At 39.1% G+C, this 14,801-nt stretch overlaps 1 protein-coding gene across 13 annotated transcripts in view; it reads right to left on the bottom strand.

The window, feature by feature from the left end:
• Positions 1-14,801, bottom strand: part of STAG1 (STAG1 cohesin complex component) — a 203,557-nt gene that overhangs the window by 62,175 nt on the left and 126,581 nt on the right. For 12 of the 13 annotated variants that reach the window (XM_074877914.1, XM_074877925.1, XM_074877923.1 and 9 more), the window contains 2 exons: positions 13,021-13,144; positions 4,640-4,738 (listed from right to left, as the gene is read on the bottom strand). In XM_074877914.1, the coding sequence (XP_074734015.1) occupies positions 4,640-4,738; positions 13,021-13,144 (223 nt within the window). The remainder of the gene's footprint in view (positions 1-4,639; positions 4,739-13,020; positions 13,145-14,801) is intronic. The other variant, XM_074877926.1, reaches the window with a different exon arrangement.

Below are 14,801 nucleotides of genomic sequence, written 5' to 3'. Positions count from 1 at the left end.
TTTAACAGTTCTTTCCTGAAAAGGAATGTACTTGGGTTGGATGACAGCAGAAAAATTGCCCCGCTTCATCCCCCTGGAAAGAAAGAATTTTAGAGCAATGAATGCTGCATATATGCATATTTGGAAATACTGTGAAGAAAATCACATCTGAACATATGCATCTGCATATTGCCTATAAAGTTGTGGCCTTTATACCTGGCTACATCTTAAGGTTTGAAGCTGATCTCAAGAATTACACTACAGACCTTCCACAGGAAAGTGGGAAATTCTGTGGTTTGGCTTTTTATTTTCCTATACTCTTTCTCACGGAGACAAGCACACCACTTCCCAATCAAATGTGATGATTGTATAACTTCTAAGGACCCTGTAGTTATAAGAAGTCTCCTAAGGGTTTCTTTCTCCTTAGTTTCAGTTTGCTTACTGGCAATCAAAAATAGATGCGATTAGTGTATGTTGTCCTCCCTATCTGGGGAGAATTTCTATCCATCCATAAAAATGCAATATGTCTCGATATTCTTTGCTTGACTGATCAAGTTAATGAAAAGAAATTGGGCCATCTGAAAATAAAACTTGATTTCTCTGGCTTGACCTGCTTCAGGAAGGACTAGATACTATATGACATTTTCGGATGTGAAAAAATAGAAGTCAGAGACTAGAAAAGAAACAAGGGAAGTGTTAGGAAACAACAGTGAAAGTCACCAAGAACAAATCAGGACAAAATAAAGGTGTTCACCTCTTTTCTCTACTATTCCAGGCATATAAAGGCTGAAGGTGAATATCAAGCAACTGATGCTTATTTCAGTATTGAAATTCAGGAACAGTATGTAAAGAATTCGTTGTGGCTGTCTCAAGTGTTGCCTCTCAACAAAACCAGGTATGTAGAGATACTCCGTGTCATTATGACTGAATGCACCTCTATCAATTCACCAGTAAGTTCCTGGGAAATTTGATGCATTTAATTGTTGTATCTAGACAGTTTTAGAGACTGTGAGAAGCTCATGAAGAGACTCAAACAGTGAAATAACTTTCCAAATAGGAAATCCTGTGTATGGCAAGACAAAAAAATTGCTGTCAATTTTTCCTAAGGTCCTGGCCAAGGAACAACTAATAACAACAACATCAAGAGAAAGAACAGCCAGAGATATTGATCTTAAAAGTTTCAGTGGAATTTCATATACTCCCTCGAAGTGTATCCCAAACCCCAGGATACCACAGGGGGAACTAACTGCACATGAAGGAGTAAGCACACAAGTATAAAACCCCTTCTACACCTCTAAAAAAAGCCTGAAAGGGAAGGGACCTTCTCCCCTGCCTTCAGAGCAAGAGCTACTCTCTGAATTTGGAGTTCTTTCGGACTTTGAAACCAACTGATGTGACAATGTTTTCTTGCCCAAAAAGACTATTCTCTCAATTTTTCCCAGAAACAGCAGGTTTAAAATAAACAGTGTGGATGCATCATTTCTTATTTTCTGCCTTGGTGCCGGGATCTCTGTGTGATGGCACCTGCCAGTCAGGCACCAAAATCCTTGAAAATAAGACCTGAACACCTAATGCCTCTGGAAGGTGTAACTTCTGTGGTTTAGTAAGTGACAAACCCCAGCTGTTCAACCTGCTTTGACAGAAAGTTCCTGTACCACTGTACAGCAGTAGATTAGGACACAGGCCTGTATTTATAACTTGAAATATTAACGTGCACTGTCTATCAAGATCAGTTTGCAATTATATATTAGGCTGTGAACAAGGCTGGCTGAAGAGCAAACCTATCTCCGTTTGCCTCAGGCCGTGGAGAGAGCACTCTCCTGCAAAGGGATAGGGGACAAGGGAGAAGGGACAAGAATTCAGTGGCTGCAGCTAAATCTGCTGGTGTCTTGACTTTGGCACTGACTGCAAAAGACCTGATTCACACCTTTTCCATACAGTTTCAGTTAATCAGACAGGACTTCTTGATGGAAAACAAGCGTCTCCTCTTCGATGGACAAATTTTTTTTTGACGGACAAAGCTTATTTTCTAGCATATCACCTACTCCTAGAAACACAAACACCGGAAAGAACACAGATCTTTCCTTTGGAGAAGTGACACTGGATCCTTGTCACATCTATCTGGAAGGTGGTGAAATATTAACACCCCAGTACAAGTCATTCTGGATCAAAGGAATTTATACTTTAAGCAGCTAGAAGATCTCTAGAGAGATTTCTGTTGACAGTTTGAATGGATTGAGCTGAATACCAGCTGAACTGTGCAGGTCGATTAAAGTCTGATGAGGAAATACAAATAAGCAGCCATGGAACTGAGAATGGCATTTAGGTCAATTATTTTACAGGGGGTGGTGGTAGAGTTTGTGGTGGCAAGGCATTTAAGTAATGTATCACAGATTCAAAAAGCATTAATTTGAAACTTTGCTCCATCCTGGTGCCAAAGGCCGCATCCCTGTCAGCACAGCTGTAAATCCAAGCGCAGACATTTGGGCAATGCCAGATTTTTGTTCTCTTGATGTGGCTGGAAACTGAAACTGATAAATCATCATGTTAAACAGATCTGTTCTCTAGGCTCACAGAGACTTTGAACTCACCTTTTCTCTGATTTATTTCATAATGATAGAGATTTCTGTAGTAAAACCAGCTTTAATGGAACAGAAGAAAGATGAGGATTCCTAACAGGGTTCCCTTTTGTCTGCATCTTTTCGACAGAAATGAAAATTCCTTGTGCCATTCTAAACCAAGAAGCAACACACAGGCTAACCAAGCTTCTTCTAACAAAGAAAACTGTCTATACTGTGAAAAAGCCAGGAGGAAATATTTAGAGGTTTCATGTTCTTGTAGTTTTTTGAAGTACATTACTGAGTAACTATTTCTCAAAGTGCCTCCAATCATCTTGAAAAGTTTTGCTGGTCGATGGGACAGGTTCAGAATCAAAGCAGCATTTTCTCTTACAAATTATAGGAGGCTAGGAGAGAAGCATCCAGCACATTTTCTAGTAAAGAGAAGCAGATATAGAGACCATGAGAGTTTTAGTGGCCTACTTCGAAATAAATCCAGTTACAGAAGGAGCAAATATAAACCAATCTGTAAGTCTGCGCAGATGGAACAAGAAAAGCAGCAGAGTTGGAGGGTTCATTTTTCTGGAGAATTAACTAGTATTTCTGGTTGTCCGGGGATGATAAGCAAACCAGAATATGGAGGCATTACAGAAGTAGTCTGAGGTCTGAACCTGTTTGCCAGGTACTCTTCTATGAGAGAAAACTTTGTCTTTACTGCAATAGTCCCAGAAACTGCCTTTATAAAATTAGAAGAATACAGGCCCTCAAGTGATCTCACAAAATGATCTAGTTTCATCTCCTACTTTGAAGTCAACTACACCTAGTTCATTCTGGCAGATATTTAATCTGCCCTTAAAAATCTCAAATGAAGGAGATTATTAATAAAGAGTCTGTTCTATTATATAACTATAATTTTGGACAAAAAGCCCTCCTTAACATCTAGACTTTACAGCAGTTTAAGGATCTTTTTTTCTCCATCTCAAGTGAATGTGGTAAAAGGCTGATTACCATTATGTTTTTATGAATCGTTTCATAAAGGGAAGATATGACAAGTTTTCTATATTTTGTGCTTTCCTAGATCGAACTGGAGGAGTTAATAGTAACTGCAATGACAGACAAAACCAGTGAAGCAGTGTAAAATTTACAGTGAGAAGTTTAAGTCTCATGCACAGTAGTAATTTACAAATATTTAAATCTCCACTTCTTTTCTAAAGAGAATTTGCATCAGCATTATAATCATGATTTAAACTCAAATAAATTAAATCAGTCTTTCCTTGGGGTGTAGCCTTTACCACAGTTCTGTGTTCTCCAGAACACAAAAGCGATGGTAAAAGGTGCCAACCGACGTGGTGACAGCACCTGAAAGCTTTCTTCGCAGAGCATCCAAACAGAAGCAATGACAGTATTGCTACACTCCTCTCTTCTGGATACTTCACTTGTGAAATAAAGCGGTCATGCCACAAAGTGAATTAACAGCAAAGTTCTCATCAAGATATTAAGCAAAAAGTCAGTGGTTTCGTGCTAATAAAAAAACCCGTGGAATACTCCTTCAGCACTTATCTCCTAAACAGGACGATCATGCTCAGGGGTTTGTCAAAAAGCACAATGTAAACTCCTGTTCTGTAGCAAGGTATTTCACTGTGTAGAACATTGTGATGCAGATCAAAGTATATCTTCCTCCAAACACAAGCACGTACTCAGCTAAAAAGCTGTCTTACAAACAATCTCTTGTTACAGGCTGTTACTTTCAGATGTGTTTTAGACTGTGTGAAACACCCAGTACACGTCCTTAAAATTCAATAAATCTAAGATTAAATTAGTACAAGCAGATTGAATAATGACAATATATAAACTATCAATAATACAAACAGACAAATAATCATCCTGGCCAAGCCTGACAAATCTTACAAGATAAACACTGTAAAATTAATTTGGTTTAATCTCAGCGTTCAGTAACACAGTTTTACTACTGCAGTTACAAGCCTTGTCACAAACAAATGAGTTTATTTTTGCATTTAATATACATGACTCAAAGACTGCAACAGGATGAGATAGATACTTTTATTTTCTGTACTCCTTCCAAAAATTTTATTTCCTCTTACCTTGAATCTATTAGTGAACAGCTCCAGTTTTGGAAATAACTCTCTGTTGGTATACAGACTCTGAAGAGCTTTCAAACACTTCAACCTCACTTCACCTTGCTAAATAAAACACACTAAGATTAGCTGATAGAATACCCTAATCAAATGCACATGAATATTAAATAATATCATATTGTAATTTGTTTAATGTACATTTAAAATTTTATGCAAATGAGTTACCAAAGCCAATTTGCAATTCAGCTAAAAACCAAAAACCACATGCAGCTGCCTACAAACAATGTTAAATTTTCTCCCTATTTGCATATATAAAGAATTTAATGTGCCATCACGTAAACGTCTGTTACCGTTTCCCTTTCAAGTAACTCCACAAAAAGATAAAGAATGTAGCCAGTCAGTACAAAATGAAGACGTATGATCTCAAGGTGGTTGGTGAAGACAGTGTGGCTCTTTGTCTTTAGGAAAGAGACTGCAGGTAACTTCTGCCTGACATATGGTGCTACAACCAGTGCACAAGTGTTCAAAATGACCGAGCGTGGGCTGCGTGTAGCCCACTCCAACAACTCAGCCATCTCCGAGCATTGTCTTTCCTTTTCGCACTGACAGAAGGAATACACGTTGCATTTATTTTTCTGAAATTCTCTACATCCCATCCCTCATCACAGGAGAGGCACAGGTTGAAGGACGCAAAAGGCGTGGGAGACCCTCCCATGGGGAGCAGGCTGCTGCCACAAGAACAATGCATCTACGACACAGCTGTCGGAGCCCTCGGGGAGAAGAGCAGCTTGTGTCTGTCTGTCCGAGTTGTTCTGGTGGCAGCAGCTCATTCCCAGCTACTCTTTAGGTGGGGATTACTTCGATGTGGTGGGCTGTAGGCAGGAAATGGGGGCGTCACGAGGCAGTGCCTACGCATCAAGGTTTGTCGCCCATAGGAACGTGGATGATAAAGAGAAGGGCTGGATCCCCTGAGCACATGCACATCATCTAGCTCACTCAACTGTGTAGTCTCAGCAAACTATGGATTCTTGTTGAAAAATATTTGTAGATAGCAAAAAGGTTATAAACACAAATCTGCTCAAATATAATCTGCAGAGTTCACTGCAGTGTGGACTTTTTTTTATGAAAGTGAGGACACTACCAAGTCTAAAGCCTGAAGCTGCTCAAGAACTAATAGAAATAAAACTCCATGCCCAGAGAAGCTTCATTTCTGAGCCCATCTATTCTAAAATCAAGTCCGTATTTAAAAACTGCTCAAAGAAAAGCTGAAAGAACATTCACAGACTGACATAAAAACAGAAGCTAAAAATCCTTATTTTTAAGTTTCTCTCCTCCTTCGCACCTTTTTCAGAAATTGAAATAGAAGATAAAAGAAGGACAGAAGTTGAAAGGAGGATTTTCAGAAAAGTTTTTTCTTGAAGCATTATTGTTCCTGAGAAATCATCTCTTTCTATCTGAGGAGTCTCTGAGCACTCATGCTCTCTTCTAGGGGTATTTTTGACTACCATTGCAGAGAACGTCAATGAGATGAAAGTTACATTTAAAGGATCTATCATAAGATCTTTCAAGGTACAGAAAAGAAGTTTCTTGAAGAAAAATTTTATATGGATGTGATCAAGTGCTAAAAAAGCACAGAGAAATGCTGAATGTCATTCTTCCTTTAATGGTACCTGTGTTGCAGTACCAGAAATGGTGTCTCCTCTGCTGTGTGGCATTCAGAAAGGCCAGGATCTCTGGAGGCATCACTAACCTTTAGCAGAGGATGTGAGCCTCTCGCAGCCTTGGCTCATTTAGCCACAGAGGATCAGTATCGGGTTTGGCATGTGATGAACGCTACGAAGCAACAGTGAGGTAGCAGGTTTAGTTACAACTCCACCGAAGTCTGTCCCACTTGTGAGCAGATGGATTGTTATTTAGCCAGTGCTGTAGTCCCAAAATGCAAAACTCTAAATTTATTTGGTACAGAAAAAAAAAAAAATCAGTGCCAACAGCAACGAGGCTTGAGACCTGTGCAGATAAGGTCTGAACTCTCTGTGGAGTCCAAGGCCCTTGGGGACATCACCAAACACCGTGGATCAATGGTCCCAGAGTTAAGTTCAAGCCTGATACTGAGTGTCTCTATAAATGTTAAGTGAGCAAATCGAGCAAGATTAGATAGGAAGTGCACCTGTGAATGTTTGGTACTTGCACGGCCTGCCAGCAGACTGAAGCCAGATGCTAACAAGAGCATATTGAACCAGGCTACTGCCCTCCTGCTGCTCACCAGACCCAAGGCAGAAGACAAGTGACTGCAGGAGCAGGTGAGGAAGAGAGAAAGATTGTGTTACACCCAGTCCCTTGAGCTGGGAGCAAAGGCCCAGAAGGCACGGGGGCAATTCCTGGAAATGACTGCCTTTCTTGGCCGACAAATGATAGGAGGAGGACTTTCTCCGATAGCAAAAAGGTCTGGTTTTTAAACTGTTGGTCAAGGATGGAATTCATCTCTTTGGAGAAGGAAGAGCCCCTGACATGCCAGTTTGCTAATCCTGTTAAGAAGCTTTTAAAATAGAGTCAGTGGAGATTAGTGACAGGAACCCACAGGGAAGCATAAACAGCAATGACCTGGACAAGAACCTAAGGCAGGCAGAGTGAGGGTGTACGTGGATACACTGCACTGAAGTCCAGAATGGAGGAGTAGCAATGTGCCATAGACCACCAACATGCCAGACACGAGATGTTTTTTGAGTAACTATGAGAATTATGCAGGTGACATGAGCTTTTAACAGCCTGAACACTTTCTGGGAAAAGAAACGCAGCAGAAATTTCCTATCTAGCAAGGAAGTAGGTGGGTGGGAATGCTAAAGTCAGGGTAATTCCTAAGAAACTTATGCCAGGGTAACAGCTGCGAACACTGATGGAGAGCAAGGACAGGAAGAGACTTACTGACCTAAGAGATGACCTTATTTAACTCATAAATTAATTTGGAGGTCAAGCACAAGAGAAAGGCAAAAATCAGAAGGAAGACAAATAAAAAAGGCCTGGGCACAGTATGGAATGGACACAAGAGGTAATGAAGAAAACTTCCTGTAAATATCTCTGTAGCACAAGGAAAAATTAGTTTGCTATGAAGGAAGAGGAAATAAGTAGTTGTCACTTTTTATGTGCGCAGTGGCTAAGAAATAATAAATTAAAATTACAACACAGATTATTTAGCTTATGTGAGGAAGAACTTTTCAGTAGCAAACATAGTTAAGCACTCAAACTTCTATAGAAAGCTGTAGAATAACCAACACTACAGTTTTTTTAGAAAATATCATTGTCTGAGAAGCACTGAGGATATACAGTGAATTCAACCTTGAGCAGGAAAGGAATAAGCAAAAATATTTCCCAGACTAGATTTTAGCCAGATTTTCTGCAATTCTGAGCTGAAGTTCATAGTGAGTATGAGTCAACCTAAGGCAGCAAATATTTGCAGCCATGCAATACCTTTACTTCTGTTAAAGAAAACCAGCATCTCTTTCCAGCCATTTTTGTGTAGTCACATCTATGCTTTACAGACAGACAAAACATATCTGAAAGGAAAGCCTTGCCATTTTCTAAGTAAATAATGGACAAACTATTTGAATTATCAGCATTCTAGAACTAAGACCTTCCATTCCCCTGAGTGTTATCTTCTAGAAAAATATACTTACCTGGAGTTTTGTCCGATTTTTAATTGTGACACTTGATTATTGCAGAATCCTGAATTCACCCACACTGCCATCGGTTCTACGCATGCCTCTTTCTCCAGTCTAATTATTCCTGTAGTTCCCCTTCTCTCAAAGCTGTTTTAGATAACTATTTATATGTTTTTACTGATTTTGTTATATAAAATTCTTTCATGAATATGAGAAATGCTTCGCACTAATACTTAATTGTTAATGCTTTCTTTTATTTATAATCTGAAATTAGAAACTAAACAAAAAACATTCAATGTTTATCAACACTGTTTAATGACAATTATTTCCTCTATTTTTGTTGAGATAATCCTCCGAGTTTTGAGCAAAGAATTGTTACCACTGCTAATGTAGCAAAAAGCAATGTACACCTTTCATGACAGCAGTGTGGGGTAGTCTACATTTGTCTGGGAGAGTCATGCTCCACTCAAAATTCTCTTTAATATGGCAGACCTGGGAAAAAGAATCCATCCTGATGGAAACACACCATTTTCATACTTTTTACATGCTCATCACAGGACTCGAACCAACAATCTGTAACTCTTGGGTAAGTCTCACAGTGATCTATAGCCTGGCCTCAAGCCACCTTAGATTGTTATTAATGTTCTACACAGTTTGTACTTGTGAGTATTAGTTTGCCATCTCCCAGTGAGAACCAGACTTCTCTTACCATTCAGGGCTACCACCGCTGCAGAAACGGTAATTAAAGGTGCACAGCTACGTGTCAGCTCACACGCCAGACAAAGGCTTAGCTCACAGAGATGATGACTTTTTAAACCCCCAGAAACACAGTTTTAAACACAATTTTAAGTATTTTTAAAATAGGTGAGTGGCCAAGAGTCCCAGCAAAGTCATTTCTCTCTTTTCACACTTCCCGTCTCTTCTTTTGGATTTTTCCAATTCTTTTTTGGTGGTTAAGGGTATTCTGCTCTTTTAAAAAAATTTATCAGGTTTTATTAAAACCTATTAAATAGACAATTAATTTGCTCAGCTCATAGCCCTACCATATTTCTGAAGACTGCACTGTTTGGGTTTTTTCTCTTGTGTAGAAAGGTTACCTAAATTACTGGGTATCTTCAATCCCTCAGTTTATGGGCTGACCGTGATATAGTGGCTGGCATTTTGATGCTCTAGAATGGTGTATCTTGAGGTAATCTGCTGCCTAATGACAGAAATAGTTACACTGCCAGAGAAAAACAGATGAAAATGTCCTGCATCACATTAGTACCTATGGCAGGAGCATTCCTGGCAGGAGCAAGCAGTTGCACTCTGCACATGCCCACTCAATACCATTTATGAAGATACCATGTATCATCTGACGCATTTTTTATTTTCTCAAGCCTTCCCAAAACCAAGGAAATTATGTAACAAGGAGATTATATAAACATTCAGAACTTTGGAAAAACTACAACTTCAGTTTCTATACAACCTTAATAAAAACAAGTTCTATGTTTTCATCCTTTTAAGTTGGGATGCCATCACAATGAAGTATTCTAACATCATCTGTTCCAGAGGACCAGGGTTCACTCCTTTCACAGAAATAGTCAATAAGTAGAGGCACGCAAAGAAGGAAGAAGCATTTTCTTAAGTGTTAGGAACTGGTTTAAAAACCATGATTGTCTAGGTATCTAGAGACACAACTATTGTTTGAAAACAGTTCCATGCATGAATGAGGCAGATGAAAATTAAGACTGGACAGTGGTTTTTTTAATGCAATTCTATTATAGTTTTATGTATTTTTAATTTATGGTCCCATATCCACAGGAATAAAAAAGAAGCTTAAAAGGAGAGAAAGGCAGAACTAGAAACCCATATTCAAATGAGAACGTAATCTATAAAAAAGCCCTATAGAAATTAATCTGAAAACTCGGAGACAGGATTAACGTACAAAATATACAGATTTCCCAAATTAATAGAACTAAACTTCTGTATCGTACCTCTGAAAGACTACACTGGAGCTACTACAAAGAAGTGTAAGAGCTGTGTCTTCCCTGTGGTTTAATTTGTATGTCTTCTGAAGTAGAATATGAAACTGCTTGTGAATCTCTTACACTGCTGCCTCCTCTCTTTTTTGTAGTGGCAAGCTTCCAGAGAAGTTAATCATTTTGGGGTGATTTCTGTCCACATGAAATGAGAATACCTTATGACTATTGCCTCAGCCTTCATCTTTTGAGTACTTTAAGTACTGATCATAGAAAAAAATTATCTCCTGATCAAAGCAAAGCAAAATCAAGAAACCTGGGTACTGGCTGGCAAGCTTTTCAGGTAGTGCCAGTGAAAAACATACCGTTAAGGGATCTTGTACTTTTGGACAGGTTGCATTTTTAATTGGTTCTTATTCCATCTTTTTCAATATATTCTCCCCATGCACTTTCTTCCTCCTTTCTGTGCCTCCCCAAATGTCTCTTTCTTTCCATTCTCTCCCTTTTCATCCTTTGACACATGGCTCACCTGCCTCTGACTCTCTATTCTACTTACAATGTCTCACTCTATATATTAAACATACACAACATCAATAAAAAAAAATCACATATCATGTATACCAGGATATAAAACAGATTAGCTAGTGATTTAAAGACTTAGAACCCCAAGGCACTTTGGAGGCCTGCATATTACAAAGCAAGCAGAGGCAGGAGAGCAGCCTGATAGAATTCTACTGTGTCTGGTCCAGATGGAAACCCATTTTTTTTACTGTAACACTGTAATTTAAAATTTGTCTGATATGAAAGAACACATTAATTTTAAAAAAGCTGAGGTATAAATATATGTTAAGGCTGCAGGCAGATGACTAGACCCTGGCCTGAGGTTAAGCTGACTAAAGAGGATGTGAGAAGCTATTGGACATGACATGAGAAATTGCTGGATGTGACAGATAAGTGTGAGAACCTGACACCAGTCACAGACAGTGCCGTGAGGAATGGCTAGATTTCACAGATGGTTAAAGGGAGTTATGTGAGAAATGGCTGGACTTCACAGATACTAGGAGGAGAGGAGAACTGTGAAGTGCAACCTACCAGATTCTGTTCTCCCATTGGAAGTGCTACTTTGTGGAAATGTTCTGCAAGGATTAGAATGTGCTCCAAAAAATCCGCTGCAATTATGCAAGGGATCATTTATTTTTAATTAAAAGCCCTAGTAAAATAAAGCCCCCCAACACACCTAAAACCCTAATCCTCCAACCTGACCTGACCTCCCCACTGATTTGATAACTTGAAGCAGCGATGTCCATCTCCTGAAGCATGGCTTGTAGTGAGACACACCAATGCTAAAAACGAGGTACACAAACGGAGCAGCAGCTCTGCCCCTCAAAGCACTGGGATGGTCATGTTTCCATGTCCAAGCTTCAATTATAGGAAGTCTCTAGAGTAAACACTGGTCACGGCTGATTGTAGCAGTAAGCAGGATCTTCCTCCTAATCAAGTTTCTTAACAATGAGATGCAAAGTAAAAGTTTGGGGAAAGTCTGTAAAGTAAAAATTTGAGAACTACAGGTTTAGAGAGGAATGACATCACATGTCTAGACTCTAAAGCATACAGGATACTCTTAACAAGTAAATTGCTGGTCCAAATCAGGTAAGATGCAGATCCTTGTCAGCCATAGCTGAAGCAAAAGAACCAGCAGCAGCTAACTTTTTTCATTAGCAAAAGCTAAGATCTTTCTAACTGATCTTGTTCAGACTTCACAAAAAGAGTGACTGAGTCATATCCTCACTGTTAATATGCTGTGCAAAGCTATTGAAGAAATCTCTTTTTAAAGAATCACCTGTTAACTACCAGTTATGCAAGTCATCAGAATGAACTTGCAAACTTTTAATTTTTTCAGCGCTCCTAGAAAAAAAGAATAGTCTGAATCAGGATGCTGGAATTTAATGAGCATTTCAACACTATAGCTAGGTTTCGTCTCTTTTCCTTGGATAATGTTAGCAAAACAGTTTAGAGTAAAACAAGTGTTTCTAGTGGTTTTGGTGAGAGTGGGAGGACAGCTAGTTGCAGTTGCTGCCTGGTGTAAAAAAAAACCCATTCAATTAGAAGTGTGAAGTCCTGTTCTATAGTGTTAGGAATGAACTGAGCGGGGCTTCGGCCTGTTGCCACCCAGCAGAGGCATATCGTGGATACCACTGGTACTAAGAACCGTGGTGAGGCAGGAAAGAACCTCTAGATATAAATCTTTTTGCTTCCACCTGGTGTTTTAATAATTTTTTGAAGAAAAAGCTAAAGAGAACCTTGAAGAGATTCTCCAAGGGAAAATGATGAGAACTCCACTGGTTTTAGAGCCAGTGATGTCTGTTGGGGACCCAGAGGTTTCTCTTTCCTCTAACTATTGGGCAATGTAAATGGAAGACACATCTGGAAATCTCTTTTCCATCCTGCTTCAGACACAAAGGTTCTCAGGGGTGATCTGAGGAAACTTCTCTTTCTCTTGTAATCAGAAGAAAAGCACCATGGAAACATTTTTATTAAGATATTCTAATGGAGACTGAAAACATGAAAAGCACGTGAACCAAGTGTGCATTTTGGGAGTACTGTATCCTAATTTAAGTGAATACCTTGAAATAAGCTGGTTGAAAGATAAATAACAAGCAAGAAAAAAAGAACTATCTCTTTACAAATCAAAAATTATATACTGAAGATGTAGTGTAACACCAGCTACCTACAGTACACTCTGCTATGTACAGTAATACACAATACTTACCCTGTCATGTAGTGTCCAACCAACATATTTTAAATAACTATCATTCAGGAAGGCATCACTGTACATTTTCATCCAGACACCAATTTCTTCAATACAGACAGCTCTAATCTCAGCAATAGCATCACTAACAAGGAAAAAAGAAAAGAAAAAGTATTAACCAGATTACAGACACAAACCATTTACTTCTCATTCCCATTGCCCTAGCTATAATATTTTGCTTTTACTTTTGATGAACTTCACTATGTAGGGCCTGCCACTGTTCTCACTCTCTGACTTTCTGTTCCTTTATGTCCTTGAACTCACTGGTCCATCTAATAATTGCAATATTTCTACATTCACATATGATATTCCCATTATCTCAAAAAATTCTCACCCTAGGTTGCTTCTTAGTCTATTACTCCATCTTTTACCTCCCTCTTTTCAAACATAATTATGAATCCAAGCTACAAACTTCCTCCAGACAATCGTTTCTGAGCACTGTCACTGACATTTGCTTAGCAGGCTTCACTCTCTCTGGCTAGAGGTGTAGAACAACTGCAAGGTGGACAAAGTTATTTGGTCTAACCAAAGGAGCCTGCCAGAGGGGCAGAATGGAATTTGGTAGATAAAACAGATCTTGTTTCATGCACCGCATGAAAGCCCCTATAACAAAACCCAGGAGAGGGTTTACATTTCAACATGGGTTTCTTCCACATTTCTTGCTTTTTTCTATATTCTGACTGTGGCAAGTGATGGAAAAGGCAAAGACATATCTCAGGCAGACTTATCAGTTGCTTATTGAGGAGGGGCAGCAGGAAACTGTCTGGAGAGATCACCTAAAGAGATCAGGGATGGAAATGATTTCAATCTGATTGGCACCTTCCTGCCTGACTGACATAGAGCATGGCATATTTACTAATAATGAACGACGGCTAAACAACACGAGAAGGGATTGGGGCCATCTGGCCCTTCAGTAATTTAATCTCTGAGACATCTGTTACTATGAGAAATCACTTGTGCCACTCCAGCTGGCACTGCTTCACAGTTCAAAATTTCAGCTGTAATAAAAGAGGAACATAAAAAGCCACTGTACAGAGAAGGGAATGTCTGGTGCTTTGCAAACACTGGCCTTGCTTATAATTGAGATGCTTGTTCTGTATTTTTATTAAAAAATCTTTTTGAAAAAGTAATAAGCATCAATTTAATTCTAAAGGAGCGCCAACAGAGCCCAAAAATGAAATCTAATTAATGAAAAATAAAAAATAAAAAATTCCAAGCTTCAAGTGAGAGAATAATTGCGAAATAAGAGAAACTGTATTTTTCCTAAACTCTTCAATTTTACAAAATATAAATAAAATGCACTCAATCTTTTGTTCAAGATGCTTACTACATAAGCACATACACACAAAACAGTATACCAAACCCACGGTTACTCCATACTGTAACTGCCTATGTGCTTTCAACCTTCAGACTGGTCCACCTCAATCGATGCCGTTGTACTGCATACGATCCTCCAGACACCAAGGTGCAAAGCACAGCTCCTACATGAACACGGCAATCAATCACAGTATCACACGTGACTAGCGTGAAACTTCTACAGGCAAGTCTCTGTTTTTCTCAGTGTCAAATTAGAGGGAGGAAACTGTACTGATGTAACAGCATAAAACATGCATTTAACGCTAATGCATGAACGTGAGGGGGAAATTTGTAGAAATGCCATCAAACCACTATCATTGTCTCTCTTTGCCTACACAAACACACTGGTTCTATCAGCTTCCAAACAGAATCATTAAAACTGTTCT

This window comes from Strix uralensis, chromosome 9 (genome assembly GCF_047716275.1).
Source record: "Strix uralensis isolate ZFMK-TIS-50842 chromosome 9, bStrUra1, whole genome shotgun sequence".
Lineage (NCBI taxonomy): Eukaryota > Metazoa > Chordata > Aves > Strigiformes > Strigidae > Strix > Strix uralensis.
This window is presented reverse-complemented; position numbering and strand designations above follow the sequence as displayed.